Source organism: Psittacula echo (genome assembly GCF_963264785.1).
Source record: "Psittacula echo genome assembly, chromosome: 4".
Lineage (NCBI taxonomy): Eukaryota > Metazoa > Chordata > Aves > Psittaciformes > Psittacidae > Psittacula > Psittacula echo.
Window position 1 is genome coordinate 29,268,954 of NC_137738.1, and position 19,209 is coordinate 29,288,162.

General features: G+C 43.8%; 1 protein-coding gene across 2 annotated transcripts in view; it reads right to left on the reverse strand.

The window, feature by feature from the left end:
• The window catches only part of SLC35F3 (solute carrier family 35 member F3), a gene marked incomplete at both ends in the record, with an annotated part of 168,597 nt that overhangs the window by 43,715 nt on the left and 105,673 nt on the right, over positions 1-19,209 (reverse strand). The window contains one exon of one of the 2 annotated variants that reach the window (XM_080616884.1): positions 14,093-14,168. The exons of the other annotated variant lie outside the window; for it this stretch is intronic. Within the exon in view, the coding sequence (XP_080473010.1) occupies positions 14,093-14,168 (76 nt within the window). Of the gene's footprint in view, positions 1-14,092; positions 14,169-19,209 lie in introns of those variants that run through there. 2 annotated transcript variants of the gene reach the window in all.

Consider the following 19,209-nt stretch of genomic DNA (forward strand, 5'->3'; position numbering starts at 1 on the left):
GTTCAGTTTACCAGACAACAGTACATTCATTTCTTCTAACTTCACCATCTAATGGCTCAGCACTCTTTGTTCTTCCCCACACAAGTCCCATAACGTTTACTGATTTTTTCTTTCCTCTCAAGCTTTTCTACTAAGCGTTGTCACTGAAACACCAAACTCTTCACACACCCTAACAAACTGCAGCGTCCTTCCCACAGACCAGGGGTATTTCTATGCACAGAAAACCAAAACTGAGGCAGCCAGAGTGCCAAGCAAGAGCTTAGGAGGGGTTTGTGCCACTGTGTCAGTGCAGAGAACAGCCTTCCTTCACTCACAGTTTACATTTTTGAAACTACTTGGAGAAGTAGGCAAAAATGTTCCTCCTTCTGAAAGACAGCTAGCAGGGTACTTGCCGTACCTGTCTTCTCTGCAGTTATTCCCCCAGGAAGCAGGAAATCGGGATTTAAACCCCTCCTGCTGAAGATATTTAAGATTAGTGAGCATGCCTTAAGCCACTAGGGTGTATGATATCTGAAGATGAGTAGGTGCTCTGAATCACAATATTGAAGCTGTGTTTTCTAAGATCAGATTTGATCATTGAGACAGCAAGTCTGTACCTCTGGCCTCGTAGGGAGAGGAAAGGGGGGAAATCACGACTATACCATCTGATGCATCAGACACTACATAAAATAATGCAGTGTTTGATGGACAACTCACAACACACACTGTGATAAAGATCTTATCCTCACCAAGGCTGAAGATGATGCCTGCTCTGCTCCCCCTTTTACTGTGCACATATGCATGAGTCAGCGGTTCATGTGGACAACTCGCAAGGGAATCACTGCCTTTTAACTCTGCTCCATGGCAATTACTCCCTATGAAATAAAGCCGAACTTTACTGATGCTTTCTCAGCTCCATAGCCAAAATTACTTGTCCAGGTATATTTAATTTTGTGTTAAATACACTGACAGAAACACAAACTTTCAGCAAAAGACAACATTGCATGGATCACATCTAAAGTGATCTTGCAGCTCAAGGGTTAAATTTTTAGGGATGCTTATTCTTTGGATGCTTTCACATGCTGGGTGAAGTAAAAACTGATGCCAGATATGATGGGTTTCATGATGAAATATGGGACCATATTTTGAAATATGAAATATGGGACCATATTTGAAATATTTTGTGATGAAATATGAAATATGGGACCATATTTTGTGGTAAAAAACACTATCCTGGTAATACACAGTTACAAGCTGAGGCTTAAAGCATGTGTCAGTGGCTGTGGTATCTGTCAGTGAAACTGTATCGTGCCCATACCATTTCCTGTGCTGCTTGAGGCCCAGATGCCAAATGGGCACAGCCTTTTCTAGTGGCACTGTCCTGGAGGATATCGGGGACACAATCTGCCCCAAAAAGCCAGGATGTCTTTGGAAGAGGTGGACACTACAGATGTTATACACCCATGTGGTCTCATCTCTCATTTACTGTGATGGGGACTTGCCTGCCAGTTGGTATAATACTCAGAGCTGCAGCTTTCCCTGCCCAATCCCTGTGTCCTGATGGGGACATTTTCCTCACCTAAACCACAGTTTAGCTCCCAAATGGGGTGACATCAAACCTACACATGGATGAAAAGCTCTTCACTCCCTTTCTAACATTCCACCATGGTCAGCTGGCAACAGAATCCATACGAATTTAAAGATGGCAAAATGTCTTGTCAGAATGGACAACAGGACATTAAAGAATTTTATTTCTGGACACTCTTCTCCAGACTTTTACTGGTTTTCTTCCATTGCTCCTTGCAGCAGACTGCTCTGTATGCTACTGTATCCCCCAAAAGAACAAATCAAGATGCTGAGATAGAGGAAAATTGCCTATCTTGCTTTTACTAATTTTGGCTTTTCATTTTTCCTTTTATTCATGCCTTTTCCTGTTTTGTAAATCCCAACTGGAACCACTCCTCTTCCCTCCCTTTCAGCCCAACCTCTCTGCCATGGCATCCAGAAGCAAAGGGAAGAGATCACCTCCAGTGCTACTGCCAGTGCTGTTACCCATGGGGACCCCAACCCTGGGAGACAGCTGTCCTTCTGTTTCTCCATTATGGGTGAGAGCCCTCTCAGCTGACTTCTGATACTTGTGGTAGGGACATCTATACCTGAGCTACTTAGTCCACGCTCACAGCTGAGGCCATGGATTAAAACAGGCACTGGAAGGTACTAGACACCCCACGTAAGTTAGATGCCTTAGATGGTGTGCCCTTTCTCATCAACTACAGATGCTTGCACTGTGTTAGAGAAAATCCACCCCAGCAGAGGTAACACCTTTAAACAACCTGTCCAGACCACTTCAAACGTGTGTTGAGGTTTGAGACTCCTGTGCACAGATAGCCACCTAAAGATTTACCACAGCACCACACTATACCTCACTGTAGATGTTAAAATGTGATACTGATAAAAACCAAGGGTGGCATTCATCTTCTCAGTTTGAGACTTCTACTCTGCAGACTTATGTATCTGAGACAGTGATTTACACTTTCCGCATAGTTAGTAGACAGCAAAAAGACATTTGCATAGCATGATTTATCTCCTCCTAAAGTAGATGATTAAAGCAAGCCAGATGAATCACCCTTACCAAGTGCTTGTTTCTCTCCACCAGCTCTTCTAAACAGTCTGGGGTGACATGCTCAGAATTAGGTGTCTCTAGCGTAGGTGTCTGAAGCTGGGCGAGACGAATCCCACTTCTCCACCTCTGTTCTGTGAGGAACACAGAGTATAGCCACTGCAGACAGCATTAGTGGGCTCAGCGCTGGGCCATGACACACAAACATATTTAGCTGTCACCAATGAGCTGCTTTAGCTGATGCCAGCTAGTCAGCAAATGAGTGAAAGACATATTACAAAAGTGCTGGGTGTCCTTGCCAACCCTTCAGAGTGAGAAAGAGACCTTCACAGACTAAGGTCCTGCCTAGTAGGGACTGAAACATGTGCCTAATGATAACGCACAACTCCACCAGCTTCCCCAGTCTATGCTTATGCTTCAATGTAAGCATATTCTTAAGCAGTGTTTTAAATCCAGCTTCTGGAAAAAATTCTGGCAAAAGGAAGAATCCTCACAGGTCTCTCTGACAAATACAAATGTGCCATCCTCAGGCATTTCCATTTTGCCAGCCTCTCAGATGTTTTGCGGCTGCTTGGGCATTGCACAGAACAAGCTCGTGAAGCTTGCAAAAATATATGGTTATCATAAACAGGGCAGAAGCAGCTGAGGCAAGCCCTGTAGCACAGCACCTGACCACCACTGTGTTTAGAGCTCTAGAAACCAATGACATGCAGGGGGATCAGAGCTGGAGCACTACCCAACTTCTCACAACCTTGAATGCTGTGTGACTTCCTCTTCACCCGATTAATTGCCACATGGATCAGTGGGAGACAGTTCCAACACAATAACTTACTAGTTACATACAAACATACCTAAGAACACACATGATGACTTCTGGTGGTGGTTTTCTGGACACAAAATACAATTTGCCTCAGTAGCAGAATTCCAAGCTCCTCACTGTGTTTTTTATCCCTTTTTCTGTCTACCACACTAGCTATGCACTATTTAGCTGTCCGGGCTTTTTGAGCTAAGTTGTTGAAAACCAGCTTAGGAATCATCCTGTGAAGATGAAATGTCAAATCCACAAAGTGATTTACATCTCTGATTGCCACTGTAGTTGTCTAAATCTGAAATGTGGGTATTTATTCAGATGTGTGGCCCAGGCCAGTTAGGGACTCATCTGTCACCTGGCAGATCACCTAGTAGCTAGTGCAGCCTTCTCATGCCACTGCAAATGATGACCTCTCCTTTCACAGGTCATCCTGATAACTGGTTTTAAGGAACTGTTAATATTTTATTTCAGAAGCCAGTTACCTTCACGTATCAACCTTTCCAAAGGCCTTCCTCTCTGCTGCACAAATCAGTAATGACAGCACACACAGCCTAACTTCTGCATCAGGGGCCGTTTTCTCCGAATTAGCTTTACCCGCTGTATCCTCCTCCCAGTCCCACTAGAGTTCCTCAGACGCCAAAGAATCTTTTCCTGGGCACACCTAAGCACCATGACTCCTAAGCAGGTTTGTGCCTCTGTCACATCCAGACCCTGTCAGGATTCAGACACATTTGAGAGCTCCCATCTCTCATTTTAAGAGTAAGCTCCAAGAAATACTTCCATACTGTATTTGAAGTAGTCATCGGAACAAGGCCTAGACCCTCACTTTTCATCTTCTGGGCAAATGACTTTCTCACTTCATGCTTTCCAATAAATAAGGATGTTTGCTATTGCGAGCAGACCAGCTTTGCTGATATCTGGGTTCCCCTGGTATTAGAGAGTCACTGGATTAGGGCACCCTTCTGAGTAGATGGGATTCCTGCTCCTTTTAGCACAGGGGGTGGAAGGCTGCTCCATGCTCTGAGCTACTGAAGAAGATCACACACTCCACCTACACTTTTTGAAGGAAAAGAGTTCAGCCACTTAGCTGCCAACTCAACTCTAAAACAGAGTAGTAAGTGCTAGAGAGAGTGAGCCATAGTGAGGAACAGGGATCTTATCACAGCATAAACCACAGGTCTCTACTCGGCGTTACCTATTGGGCAAACTAAACGATTTAACCTGCAGCCTCACTAGTGTCCTCTGATGGGGGCCAACAGGCACACTGATAGAAGAGATGCAGTTTCCTCTCCTAGGCTTTTCAGAGGCTTCTGACAAAATCACACTATAAAGATCTTACAGAAAACAAGCACCTGGGGAAGGTGCTGGAATGGATAAAAGGCCCAGTACAAGATAGGAAACCAGTGAGGAGTAAATACAGTAATGCGGGAAGTAGCTGAGGCTTTGCAGAGGTCTGCTGTGGGACCTGCGCTTTTCACAATAACCCCAGGGGACCTGACCAGGGGGCAAGCTGTGAGGTGAGTTTCCCAATGACCTGAAGTTGGGCAGGTCAGCAAGGGCAAGGGCCAGCTGCGAGGATGGCAGGCTACGTGACTGGGTCATACACCAGCGGATGGAGAAGTGTACCTGTCGATCAAGAGGTGCAGGTGGGAGTAAACAACCAATATGCTGCATACCCAGCAATGGGCTCCGGCCACTGCTGTCGGGAATCCTGAGCCCTTCACAGGCTACTCCACAAAAAGGGCAACTCAGTGTTCAGGAGCAGCCAAGAAACCCCAAAATAGCTGCCAAAAATTACTAGGAACAAAGCAGAAAACAGAGAAAAAAGGTTTTTTCCTACGTCCCCATGGGTGGCTGGTGGGTGAGACTGCAACACTTAGTGTCACAATGACTTTGGGTTTGCACGCATTTCTCCAACCTTCCAACCATGGTCAGCACTGAAGGTCTAAGAGACCAGTATCACATTTTTTAGTGAATACCAATTAATGTATTGTAATGGAAAAATTACAAAACCCCATAAACCTTTATTAAAACAGTTTTTAAATGAGAATATTTGGTCAAAATGGCATCACATATGGATTTTTAGACGCTATTTGGGAAACTGTAAAAGTTTCAAGCACTTTCTTTAAATGCTTTGCTTTTACAGTAACAGATAAAAATAATTTTACTTAATTTGATCATGGAATGGAATGACTAAATCAAGAATAAATCAATACAGCAGATAGTTTTAAAATCCACAGTAGAGGTTATTTTAAAGAACAAAACCAGGATATTAACCTATTAGGTCAGAAGGTCTGAATTTGCTCTAGGCTACAGAATAAGGGATATATGTACCTGGAAATGTGGAAAACTGCATGAAGACAGATTCAAAATGAGACAAATGCATTCTGAGTTCAGACCTGCTTTTGCTATTGGAATTCATAATATAAATTAACTAATTATGCAAAGTAAAGTGTATCCATGCAGGATTTTCAAACTTGCCTGATCATCTCACCCTAATTTCTGCAGGTTAGAAAATAGGTCTACTGGCTCACCAGCAAGCAAGTTGATTCTCCTGTCCTTTTGTCTGTGGAAATCTGTCCCATATCACTGATATCATCAGATCATCCATATACTTAACTTCTACCAAACAGGCATAAATTTCTTGTAACAGGTACACCCAAATCCTAAACTATTAACAACAGATATAGTGTTTTCTATCACTAACAGTTATTATATATTAATTCCTGGTTTATCCTGCACCAAATATTATACCTAAACTTATTAATAGTTGGAATTAAATAATCTCACATATTTGCCGAATATATGCTAAATTCTCCTCCTTAGCACACATACACATTCCTTCCTCTGCCAAATACTCCAGTGAGGCTTCCTGCAAAATGTATGTTCTAATTCCTGCTAGCGATAGTGAGCTGAAAAATTACCAACTCCATACCACAGCAATTTAGACTTTAATCCACTTAATTTATCTTCAGAGGCAACTGCTTAGAAATTCTATTAAAACTGCTGCATTTGAATGGGCCTCATTAATTTATGATATTCCAACTTTGAATTTTGTGGGGTGGGGAGCTCCCCTAAATACTGTCCTTTTTATTATTAATCAGAATTCATGACTGGAATCCAGAGTGAAAATGGAAGATACTGGGTGCTTATTACAGTATCAGCATTGTGGCACTGGAAAGTAACAATTGTAAAAGCATGTAAGGAATAATCCTGATTATGAGGTACATATTCTTGATAGCATGGAAAAAGATTTTTTTTTTCCTCATTATTCCCTTCTTAAATAAAAGTTGGACTGAAGCTTACAATGAGTTGCCTGGCAATGTCACTGGAAGTTTTGCCATTTAGTGTGAGGAGACCAGCATCTCTATGGAAGCAGAACTTTCATTAGAACAAAAATAACTTAGAACCAGAACATTATTCCCGGCAAATTTTGATCAGAGTCTGTGCAAATTTCACTCTGAACAAAGGTTTGAGAGACGATTGTCTGTTCTGGTGAAAAAAACAGACTGAATTCTCTGAGGGAAACTACTGTATTAATTAGCCAGGCATTTGAGTGCCTCGTGTCTTTCTTGAGTAATAGTTTTATATCCAAGGGAATCTAACTACTTATATAAATAGCACATTTATATCAGTACATATGTTCAGGTATTTATATTAAGAGGTAAGCGAATTTATGTTAACTGTGGAGGCTATGCTGGCTGCATTTTATCAAAACCAAGATGATGTTCTTTCTCCCTGATGGAGCTTTCCAAAATTCAGAGCTGCTTGGCTTTCAAGGAAACACAATTTTAGACAAAAGATTTTGCTATAGCCCGTTGGTTTCTTGCATACTGAATTCTAACTCCAACCGATTTCTTTGAAGCTAAAGGGGTTACCTGCTATTGAACCTCAAACACAATGTTTTTTTAGGTCCTGCATCCAGAACAAGATTGTTGGAGCAGATGTTGTCTGTCAACCAATAACCAGATATTACCATAGACTTGACATGAACTTGAGCGTGCTCACAGTGGTTGGAGTAATGCACATGTAATCCAGACAAGCTCCCATCATTCTGCTGCTCAAAGATCTACCAGAAGAAAGAAGAGGATGCTCTCCACCTTTCACCAGAAAGTTTAGCAAAAGCTGGGTCTCCTTTGATAACAAACCTAGGTTTGGCTGGACCCATGGTGGCACAAAGGCGCTCAGTATAATTCCTAGCAAAAATACATTACTGTCCTGATTTTGGTTGGGATAGAGTTAATTTTCTGCCTTGAGACTCATGCGTATTCCTTTCCAATGCAAAAAACCTAGTTTCTGTATTCTCTCTGATACTTGCCTTTTCCTCTTTTCAGTGAGAAAGGCTTTCGTAACCCACTATTCTTCACTTGTTTCAATCACTATAGAAGACAGACTCGTGCCTTTGTCAGCCATAAACACAATATCATCCTTGCTGAGACTTGCACTAGGGAATTTGAGGAGAATGTGGAAAAGGGCATCTCTAGATCATACTTCTTCAATTCTGAATTCTCCATGACTGAATTACAAGGCTCGCAGGGCTCTTTCTTTTTTTTTTTTGTCATTTGAGGAGGTTTTGGCCAGAAGTAATGATACTAAGTAAAATGTGTACCTATTACCTCAAGAAAAGTCAGTGTATAACAAAACGGTGCTAGATCCTATGGAAAAATCCATGCCTTGAGTAGGACTCACAAAATTTCCATGCCAGGTTATTATGCCCTGCATTATGCACAGGTAGAGTGGAGCCAGGTTCCTGGAACTGGGCAGTTAACATCAGAGAAGGTAGCTGGTTTCTCCACTACGTGGTATCTACACAGTTGGTGGGGAGCTCTCTGTAAAAGCAAGCCATATCTGCACCGCTAAAAACACCTTGGCTCCTGTTGCCTTTGATCTTATTCTGTAGTGGCTGTCAGCAAAACTCAGTGAAGATTATAAAGTAAATCTACTTTTTTATTGGACAAATTCCTGCTTCTGCGGGATGTTCTCCAGGTCTGCAGTGGCATCTCATGGTTTATAATTAACAAAGATTAACTGGGCTGTAGACTAAAGGCTGGCAATGGTACTCCAGCCAAGTGGAGGGAGCTGCTTAGTATGTAAGTGAATGTGCTGTGCTGAGTATAATGTGCTAGGAAAGCTACAACATAAATAATGCTGTATATGAGGCTTATAACTGGTAGATTCCTGGGGAATACATGTTGAGCTGCCATAGACTTTTATGTTGAACTACTAACCTTGTTTGAACTCTGTCTTTTATGCTGAACTACTCCTATGCTACAAATCCTGGTGTTTACAAATGTCAGCCATTGGGAAACAGAGACAAGATTTCTTTAACAAGAATTATAAAATTAAAATGGGAGACAACAAATGACTCATTGCAGTGATTTAATATTTATTTTTTACTATGTCTTGTTTCAACTTCTCATAGGAGAAATCTGTAATTAAATAGGTGGATTAGTAACCTGATTTTTTGAAAGCAAATGCCTAAATTGATTAAAGATGACTGGAAAATGCACCTTGCTTCATCTAGGGGCAAGTGGGTTAAACATAATGGTCTGTGATCTACAGAAAAATCTGAGAAGATGATCCAAGGTTGCTGTTATCTGTAAGTTCTGTCATTGTAAATGAAACTATTGTTTGTCCATAGCACGTGCATGTTGGCTCTTTTCAGACACTAAAGTAAGGAACCTTGGATACATCTTTAATAATTTATCTTCCAGCTTCATGATACATTAAAGTTCCTGCTCTGGCATTTGTTTAGTAACATTAAAATAGTCTCATTTTATTTTTGCATCTTTTGGGGAGGGGGGACACAGTGCGGAAGTAATGAGTCACCTACAAACTATAGCTTATGAGTTTGCACAGGCGAGATAGTATATGAAATCATAGAATCATAGAATCATAGAATAGTTAGGGTTGGAAAGGACCTTGAGATCATCTAGTTCCAACCCCCCTGCCATGGGCAGGGACACCTCACACTAAACCATGCCACCCAAGGCCTCATCCAGCCTGGCCTTGAACACCGCCAAGGATGGAGCATTCACAACCTCCCTGGGCAACCCATTCCAGTGCCTCACCACCCTCTCAGTAAAGAATTTCTTCCTTAGATCCAATCTAAACTTCCCCTGTTTAAGTTTGAACCCGCTACCCCTTGTCCTGTCACTGGTGGGACATGATCAAAGAGGAGCTGGTGGGAACCCCCAGTGGGTAAGCCTAGCACATCTAAGAGTGGCTCATTTTGAGGCTGTTTAAAGCTTAAGAAAGCATGGTGCCATTTGGGAAGGGAACCAGGTGTTATGCAACAAGAAACTCCTCACGCCTTTGGAGCAGGAGCTTGGACATCTGTTCAGATATGCTGGTGGGTTAACTGAAAATACTGCAAGGAATAGGAAATCTGGGCAAAAGTTGCCTTGTGGCAAAGCCAGAGTGTAATTACAGCCTATGTGCACTTAACAGTACCCGCAGTAAACATGGAAGAGTGCACTGTTTTTCCATCAGGGGAGTAAGTCATATTGACTTCACCCTGTCATATCACAGCGCATGCTGGTGGCATCATGGAGAAGCAGACACACAGCAAATTTACACTTCTGTTCAGTCCTGTAGCTGCATGCAAACTTGTTAGCACTACCTTCACCTCTAGGTCATTCACCTCATCACAGCTCTGGTCAGGAATCAGCAAAAGCTGCTACCACAACTATGGAGCAAGCACCAGGTGGGTTTGATGATCTGCCCTAATAGTGAATGCTCACATTGAAGACTGTCTGACCAAAAGTGAGTATTTTGCAAGTTATTACTCTGCACAGAAGCCAGCATGCATTCCTCATGAAGGCCACTTCAGTGGGGAAGCACACACAAACCAAATGCCCTAGCTGAGCCACAGTCCTCTCCTGCTCTCCAGCTGCTTCTGCTTTCAAGAACATACAAGTAGTGCATATTTCTATCACGTATAGCTGTTGTATAAAAAAGATCAGTGGGCACAATTCTTGCTTCTACAGATGCTGACAGATGTGATTTTTCACACTGTCTGCGCAAGTGCTCCAAGTATAAACAAGTATGGCCCAACTACCAAAATCTTTCAATGCCACCAGCGGAACACTAACAGTTACACAGTATTTATCCAGAGATATATTTATGCAGCACTTGAGCTTATCTCCCAAAAAGGAAGTTTTAGTAGGAAGCTGAAGCCACTGATTTCAGTAAAAGTTGTCCCCGCTATATTGCATCCATTCATGACAGTGCCCTCCCGTGGCCAAGAGAACATGTGTGGGAAGTTTGGGGGTCCATTCCTACCTACTGTCAGTCTTTTCTTGCCTGCTCAGTGAAATGACGTGCTGCTTGATTTTAGGCAAGTTGCTTCATTCTGCAGTTTCTCGGCTGCTCCATCTGCAAAATGAGGATAATAAGAACTGCATCTCTTAAGGAATCAGACTGCCACTCATGGAAGTTTTTGCTGTGCTCGGGATCTTCAGTTCGTGCTTTCTGAAGTAAAGAAGATTTTTTGTTAAAGTGATTACAGTGTTGATACGCTTGTGATGACTCCCCTGCAGGCATGCAAATATGTTAAAAGGCCAAACTCATTTCTTATTTGTACTTGTATCATTCCCTGCAACTCCAGCAACGCAGACAAGGTTACTCCAGCTGAGCATGTGGCCGAATCTGGTTCCACAGCAACTCAGTTTAAACATTTATGTGTAATAATTGGAAGTAGAGAGGTTATTATTTGCATTATAAGCAACTTTGAACATCACTAGTCACTCTTCCCAAGAGAACAGTGCAGAGGGAATGTGCTGTATTGGGAAGCTGAAATACCATTTCCTAGGTGCTGGAAACCTGGGAATAAGTAGCTCTAAGTATGGGCTAATTAAGTGAGGGATGTTTCTTCTCTGGCAAGGTGATTGTCCCACAGCTCCTCATGAAAGCTGATGTTACCTGTCTGTGGAGGATGCAGAGCAGAGAGTGAAATATTTACTTTCCTAAGGAAGGGAAATCAGTCTTCAAAGTACACTGTGCTTTCGTGTACAAACAGGGTGAAACCAGTCAACTGGCTGGTCTGAGAGGAATGGCCCCTCCAGTATGGACAGAAACTGGTGAGAAAAACAACAACAGGAAGATGAACAAGCATGAATCAGGCACCGAGCCTACATTTCTCAATATATGAAGAGTGTGCAATGGTGCCAGGCATACAAAACACATGGTATGGTTACTGCCTGCCCGGGTGATGCAAGAAGATACACTCATCTTGGGAAGTGCTGGTACAGCAGGCTCAGAGCATACTGATGATTCAATCTCTGAAGTAATTTGAAATGACAGTCACGCTTGTGAAGACTCACAAAGTCCTTATCTCCCTTTTAAAGCAAAGAAGCTACTGCACCAACAGGAAAATAGAGGGACTGCTGGAAGGCTTTACAGCAATGCAAATCAATGAAAGGCTCCTCTTGGCTAACTATCCCAGAGTGAAACATATTCCTAGTGGTTCTGCCAGAGATCCTTGAAATGCTTTGATGCTGGCTGATAGGTGAGAAAATAATCATAACTGTGAAGCAGAAGAAAGTTTTTGTTGCCTTGTATTTGCAGCACTGGCTATGCCTTTGCAGGGGACTTAGGATACCAGAGAAGTTTAGGAAAGCAAATCTTTACTAGAGGTCTGGCAGCCAGACCGACGGAAGCAAGCAGTGCACAGTGTGCCCACTGCCTCACCTTATTTTTGCCTGTAACTACACTTGGCTTTTTCATATGGCTCTAAACAGCAGCTGTCAAAATTCAATATTAGTCTGAAAGGAAATGTCGATGTGGAAAAAGAAGCTCTCAAACAAAGCCAGTCTGTTTCATTAAAAGGAAGCAAACAACAAAGGAAACTCTTATCTGCCTCTGTACAACCTCTGGGCCCTATCATACACCATCAAGGCAATATAGATTTTGTCACTGATGATAAAGGAAAAAAGAGTCTCAAGTAAAGAAGGAAAAGTCCAACTAGGTCAACAAAGTCCCTGGTGAGTGGCAATAGGGTGTCTGAGAGTTGGTATGCAGAGCTGACATGGAAATGCTTGAAAGGATTCAATTTTATGGCATAGGGAAAGATCGCACTGGTTCTGTTTCTATAAAAGGTAGGCAATAAACTGTATTTGAACTGTGAGAAGAGGAATGAGATGACCCACATTTCAAAGCTGGGACCTGGTGGGTTATTATTATTTATGATTCATAAAGCATGTGCAGTGCACCAAAAAGAAGGGAGACATGCTCTGTACCCAGAGAAGCCTCCAATGCAAACCTTGGGAGAAACCCTCTACTATGCACAAGGCTAAATCCAAGAGCTTTTTAAAAATTCTAATTATAGTATAATGAAGATCAGGCCTGTTCTTCTTCTGGTCAGAAAACTGAAAGCAAGTGCTTTTTATGCTGGGGGAATGCAACAGCTGTGCTCTCCATGAACTGAAATAACAACCTTCAGGTACTCCTGATTTTCCACTTTTCCTTGCCGATTTCAGTTCCTTTCCCTCTCTCAGGCATTTCTGCATGTTCTCACCTTCTCCTCCACAGAGCTATTGCTGGCATTTCTTCTTCTCCTTTCTTTGTTCCTCAGTTTTTCAATATTACTTTTTTTCTCCTTCGTGAGCTTTCTATGGAGTCTCAAGTTTGTACTTTACTGTTCAATAACTTCCTTTTCTGAATCATTCTTCCTCTGCCTCATCTTGCTCATCCCTTTCTCCCTTTCCGCCTTCCAGTCCTCTCAGGCAATATTTTTCCTCTCATCAATCCTATTCGTTCAACCAACTACCACATTCCTCAGTGGATCCCCCAAACCAGTGGCTTCCTCTTTGCCCTTCCTTCAGGAACTGACGTCCATATCCACTCCTCAGATGGGCTCCTCTTCCTGACCTGCACCCTACTGCCTCCACATCACCCTCTCCACCTCACCCGTTCTGCCTCTCTTAGGGCATGGTCTATAGGTTTCTACCCAAGATAGCAGCTCCTCACCCCAGACCTCACGATCAGCAACACCCAGAGCTTCAGAACTCTCTAGAAAACCCTCCTGAGCACATCACTGCCCTTTTTAAAGTACCCAGCCATGATCCCTGAAAGTTTCCAATGATCCCTGAAGGTCTGCCAACCCCTCACTACTCCTGGGCTCCTGATGTCCCTCCATGATATGGTTTAGGGGTGGAATTGGCAGTCCTGGGCTAAAGGTTGGACTTGATGATCTTAAAGATCTTTTCCAACCCTTTTGGTTCTATGATTCTTCTGATTCCATTCCCCAGCCCCACTGCTACCACGCACCTGGATTAGGGATGAGAAGAGATGGTTGGAACACGGGACTGTGTTCCCATGGGGGAGGGTAAATCTGTCCAGCATCCTCCTTCCTTCCCCGAAGGGTCCCACCTGGCACGTACTTGTCCAGGGGCTTGGGCGATGCTCCGGGGCCCCGAGGAGAGCTCCAGGAGAGGAGCTCTGACTGTGGAGCGTGGGGGAGGAAAGAGACGGAGCAGAGAGAGGCGGAGGACACTGATGGATGCCTGTGATGCCCGGCTGAGGGGGAGTTGCGCGACCCTTGGGCGGGCAGCGGGGACCCTAGGGTAGCGCAGCTCCATCGCAGCTGGGCATTACCCCGTCGCGGTACGCGGTCTCCCCCGAGCATCATCCCCCATCGCGGTACCCGGTCTCCCCGTCTCGCTCCCAGCGCCGTCGTTTACCTTCCACTTTGGTGAGGGTGAGGACGGGGCTGTTGCAAGCACTGAGGGGGGCCACCCTGGCCGAGTGCTTCTTCATGGCGAGCCCGTCACCGGCGGCAGCTCCCCGCCGCCCCGCGCCTACATCCTGGCGCCGCCGGAGCCCTCCTCGGCGGAGCTCCCCCGGTTCGGCTCCCGGCTCCGCCGCCCTCTGCCGCAGCACCGGGCGGCGGGCTCGCCCGCCCGCTGCCGCTCGGGGCTGCTGCAAACCCGACGTCACCGGCACAGCCCCCCCACGACCGCCCCCAGGGCTCTCGGGGCCGCCCCCTCACTCCCTTGGGTCGAGGCGGAGGTGGCGCCCGGACGCCCCGGTGAGGGTCGCGCTGCGGTCGCCGTTCCCCTCCCAGCTCCGGTCGGCTCCTGCCCCGCAGTCCGGCCTCGGAGCGTCAGTTCGCAGTGTGCCTGGCTCCGGGGCTGCGCTTCCCGGGCACCGCCGCTCAGGCAGAGCAGACAGCGAGCCCTGCCCGTAATGCGGCTGCGGCCACCGCTGCTGCCGCCGCCGGTGCGCCAGGGATTCCCGGAGCGAGCCGGGATCACGGCCTCGGTGATTTCTGCTGGCTTTCGCGATCTGCCTAGTACCCTTCTTATTGTCTTACGGGAAAGGGTAGTTGACACTTTCCAAACCAATTTCTTACTTGCCCGTATTATCCCTCCTCTATTTTCCTTCAAATCTAGTCACTGTTCTGAGTCGATTTTCATGCGTGCCGTTAATAATTTCTCGCATCCTTTGTACAGCTTTTCTGTTCCTGCTGTGTCTTTATAAGAGGGAGGCCAAGATTAGACACAACAGTCCAGATGAGGATACACCATTGATTTATCCATAATATCCCAATACTTGCAGTAGCATACTCTATAGCTTTCTTAACAGAGCTTACCACCTTCTTTTTGAGGCATGAAACAAAGTACCCCCATACCTACATACAAGTTAAATAAAATGCAGCATTTCACAACTGGATGCCACTTGTATGTAGCAACTTTTTATAGTGCTTTTTTTCCAGCAATAATTTTAAGACCCCCAGTCATGACACACCAAAAATGCGTGGCAGATTTACCCTTCTGTCAATATGCAGAAGTCTAACTGCTATCAGTTAACAAGACTTAACGCAAGTGGATCCAGGAGAGATCACATCCGAATGAATATGAAACATGTAAGAAAGACTGTACCACTACAAGCAAAGTTGCTGAGCATGGTGAGCTCAGCGCACTTGACTCCCCGTGATTTCTTCCATGGATATAAAAATACTTAGTGCATTTACCATGTTCCAATACAAGATGCATCAGCAGACAAAGAAGCAAATACTCAACATTTCTTAAGACTTGATTAAACTGAAAGAGTGGACTTTGCAAACAAGACTGTTCAGCCATCAATACTCCACAAACATTCCAAAGTACTTGTTAATTATACAAGTACTAGCTACCAAAAAGCAGCCCCGACAGACCATTTAGCAAACCGTGGGAAAATACCACCTTACTTGTGCCAGCAGGACAGCTCTCTGTATTTGAGAGGTGAGCTTTCTTGGGGGGGTCAAGTGTGAACTGCTAGTCTGCACAGGTCTCACCTCGTGATCAGTGCTCTGATGAAGCTCAGGAATGGTTTACGCTTTCTATGCCTCTTCTGTGCCAGCCTTTGGGATGAGCTTTACAATAAAAATCATTAGGCTCCTCTCAAAGTGATCTTTCTTGAGAGTATATTCGTGTGCTCAGTGCAAGGACCACAAAAGCTTGGCTTGGTCAAATGAAAAAACCCTGGCTTTCATGGATATTTCCAGGCCTTCTGAGTAGAAGTATATGATTCATTCAGCTTCCTGTGATGTTACAGATCATAGGCATGTAGGAAACTGTGGGTTCATCTTGTTTCATTGCACTATTTCACCTTGGAGTAGTTTCTGATCTTCGAAAGAAGTTACATAAAAAAGGAGGCAGATCTCACCTTGGATGGTCCTGCCCATGAAATATTTTGCAATGTTGCAGTGCCTTTTATCTGAGGATTTCAAAGCATGTTATAAAATTTTAATTCACTTTGCACTGCCTCAGTAAAGAAACGTCAGCCTCACTGGTGAGTAAAATACAAGCACAGATTTTAAGTGACTCCCTCAGATTCAGATGACTAGTAACATCAGAATATGGATAACCCTGACCAGCTTCTCCTCTGAGCTTGCCTTCCAGGATCATTGGAGCCCCTGCTAGGTAAGCAGGAAACTACTAAATCAACATTTTACATCCATATTTCACCTACTTTTCCTACAGGTACATGGCTGTGCAAGGCAAGACTATCAGCCTTCTCTACTGGCTGTATCTTGTAGTCGATGGGACATTCATAAAAATCTAAAGGACATTTATTAAAAAGTCTTTGCTGCTGGGTACTTACACTCTTTCCTTTCTGCAAGGTTTATGCTCTCATATATTGAAGGAAAGTAGAGTATATTATGTATGCATAGTAACAACGTTATTTTACTTGGAGGATGGCGTTGCTCACCTAGAGAATTACACTGAAAACAAGACTTTTTGTTTTTAATAGCATGTTATTTTAACTCTGCATATGTTTAATATTGCAGGATTTGTGCAGCTGTTAACATGTTCCAGGCCTGCAATGTTTTACTAAAGCCTAGAACTGCAAATGTCAAAGACTTGTATGGCAGTATCTCCAGCAGTTGGATGGACCTCTGCTTGCCTATTGGATATAAGGAAGAAATTCTTTACTGAGAGGGTGGTGAGGCACTGGAATGGGTTGCCCAAGGAGGTTGTGAATGCTCCATCCTTGGTGGTGTTCAAGGCCAGGTTGGACGAGGCCTTGGGTGGCATGGTTTAGTGTGGGGTGTCCCTGCCCATGGCAGGGGGATTGGAACTAGATGATCTTAAGGTCCTTTCCAACCCTAACTATTCTATGATTCTATGTGGTCTCCAAGGGCACTGCTTAGCAGAGACTGGTGCACCTCTGCCAGTGGTGCTACAAGAGAACTAGGAGGCATCTAAGCCTTCAAACCTCCTGTCCTCCTTTCTCCTATGATGATGATGATGCCCTGCACAACCACATCACTCAAGCCTCTTCAGTGTCCAAGGTAGTCAACCCAAAGAAGCTTTCAAGGGACCATGAACAATTAGTATCCAACTAAGACTGGTTTCAAATTGGGGATAGGACATCCAACTCCTTGCAGGCTTTTGGAAATCTTTTGCCCAGTGTGTGTGTGTGAAGTATTGCTGCCTGGGGCTGACCCTGTCCGATATGGCTCTGCTCGACCCTCATCCCAGAAATTTTAAATCTGTCAGTCTCTGATTTCTCTTGCTGCCCTTACAGGCACACACACACACACCAGAGATCCACACTAGGCCCCTGTCTTACACTGTGCATAAAAATATCAGCCATGTATCACAGTAACAAAAAGTTGTGTTTGTTTAATGAAGACCAGGGTGTCTGAGGACTGTGTTCCAAGGGCTCTGCAGTGAGAGCTACATTTGGCAGCAGGCTTGTTACTTTCTGTAACTTGCATCACGCTACAGCCTCCCATCTCCCTAAGCCTTAACACATTTGCTGCTGGATTATGTTTAGTTGAATTTACAATAAGCATCTTACAGTATAAGCAATGTAAACCTCAGGTAACCCTGAGGATGCACTCAGGGTAAAATTTAAAGTCAGATTTATGGCTTTTCTTTTTGATTTATAACACCACTCTCGAATTCAAGTGGCAACGGGGAGAAGATGGTGGATGTTTGGATGGCAGACAGTTTACTAATGCAGATAGGAAACTCTTGAGGCTTCAAAACTGGAGAAAGCAGACTTTCATTGCCGGTCAAAAAAACCGATGCTTCACATGAAAAAGGCAAGGTCAGATTACAAATCCAGGATGAGATAGTTAGAATTTGCCCGGTTTGAAGAATTTGTAGAATCTGTAATTTGATGGAACTGGTTTTGTTACAGTCAGTTACCCTTCTTCATTTTAGATTAAGAAATTAGAGTCACATAAACCCACATACAAGTGTGCAAACATCCAGAAAAATACTGCTTTTGAGCTCATGCATCACCACCACTTTTCTGAAATATTTCTTATTGACATGGAAAAGGTAGATTCAAGACAAAACTAAATTCTCACAGTTATGTGTGCTACAACCTTTGACTTTTTTCTTAACAGCTAGTTTATGAATCATGTGCCCAGTTAGTAATGTGCATAGTTGGTATTTTTCCAGTTCAGACATTTTTGTGTATAGTGTACTTATTAATGGGGCATTTATTAATTCAAGTGCTTGCCTCACCACTGAGGGCAGTAATTGTTGTGCTTAGCAACCCTAAAGGAAATGGAGTGTGGACTTTTATTTGTGTAGCCAATTTCCTAATAGATTCCATCTCACGCCAGAATGAATTCATCTGCCGGGAGTCAAATACATGCATGAAACCAACACTGCCCACAACCTGTCAGAAACAGATCATCCTTCCCTTTAGTTTAAGTAATTTGCTGAATATCCTCCACAAATAATTATTAGTCTGTTTCTGAGGGGCTTGTTCTACTTGAATGCTGTTATTAGTTTTGTTTGTCTACCACTTAATAATATCCTAATCTTCTTTTATTTCCCAACTGAACCCCCCCCCCCCCCCCAAACATAGATGTTAAAAGCACATTTTCAACACAAATAATAGCTATTTTGGAAGTGACGTTTGCTGTCTTGCAATCATTCTGAAATCTGTATTTAGACATGCTGTCTGGTGACCATCCATCACTGTTCTGTTTGCACACCTCCTACATTCACAACCTCCACTCAGAAAAAATTCACATTTTGTTAAATTTACATACAGTCTTTCTCTGCAATATTAGCTGAGCTGTAAGGATGATGATGTCTTTCCAAAGCTTCCTATGCCAAAACAGTTCAGCTTCTTTCAGTATCATGTCTTGAATTCACAGAACAAGGCAGTGAAGGAAAGAGGATTAAAACCTGTCTGGCTAGCGGTGTTTGCCAGACTGCACCAAGCAGAGACTGCTATACTTGAATGTCGTATCTTCAATTTTGATCATATACGCAATGCTACAGATAACAGTCAAATCTGAGTTATCCATAAAGGCTGCAGGTTGCATATGTGACCATATATCCAA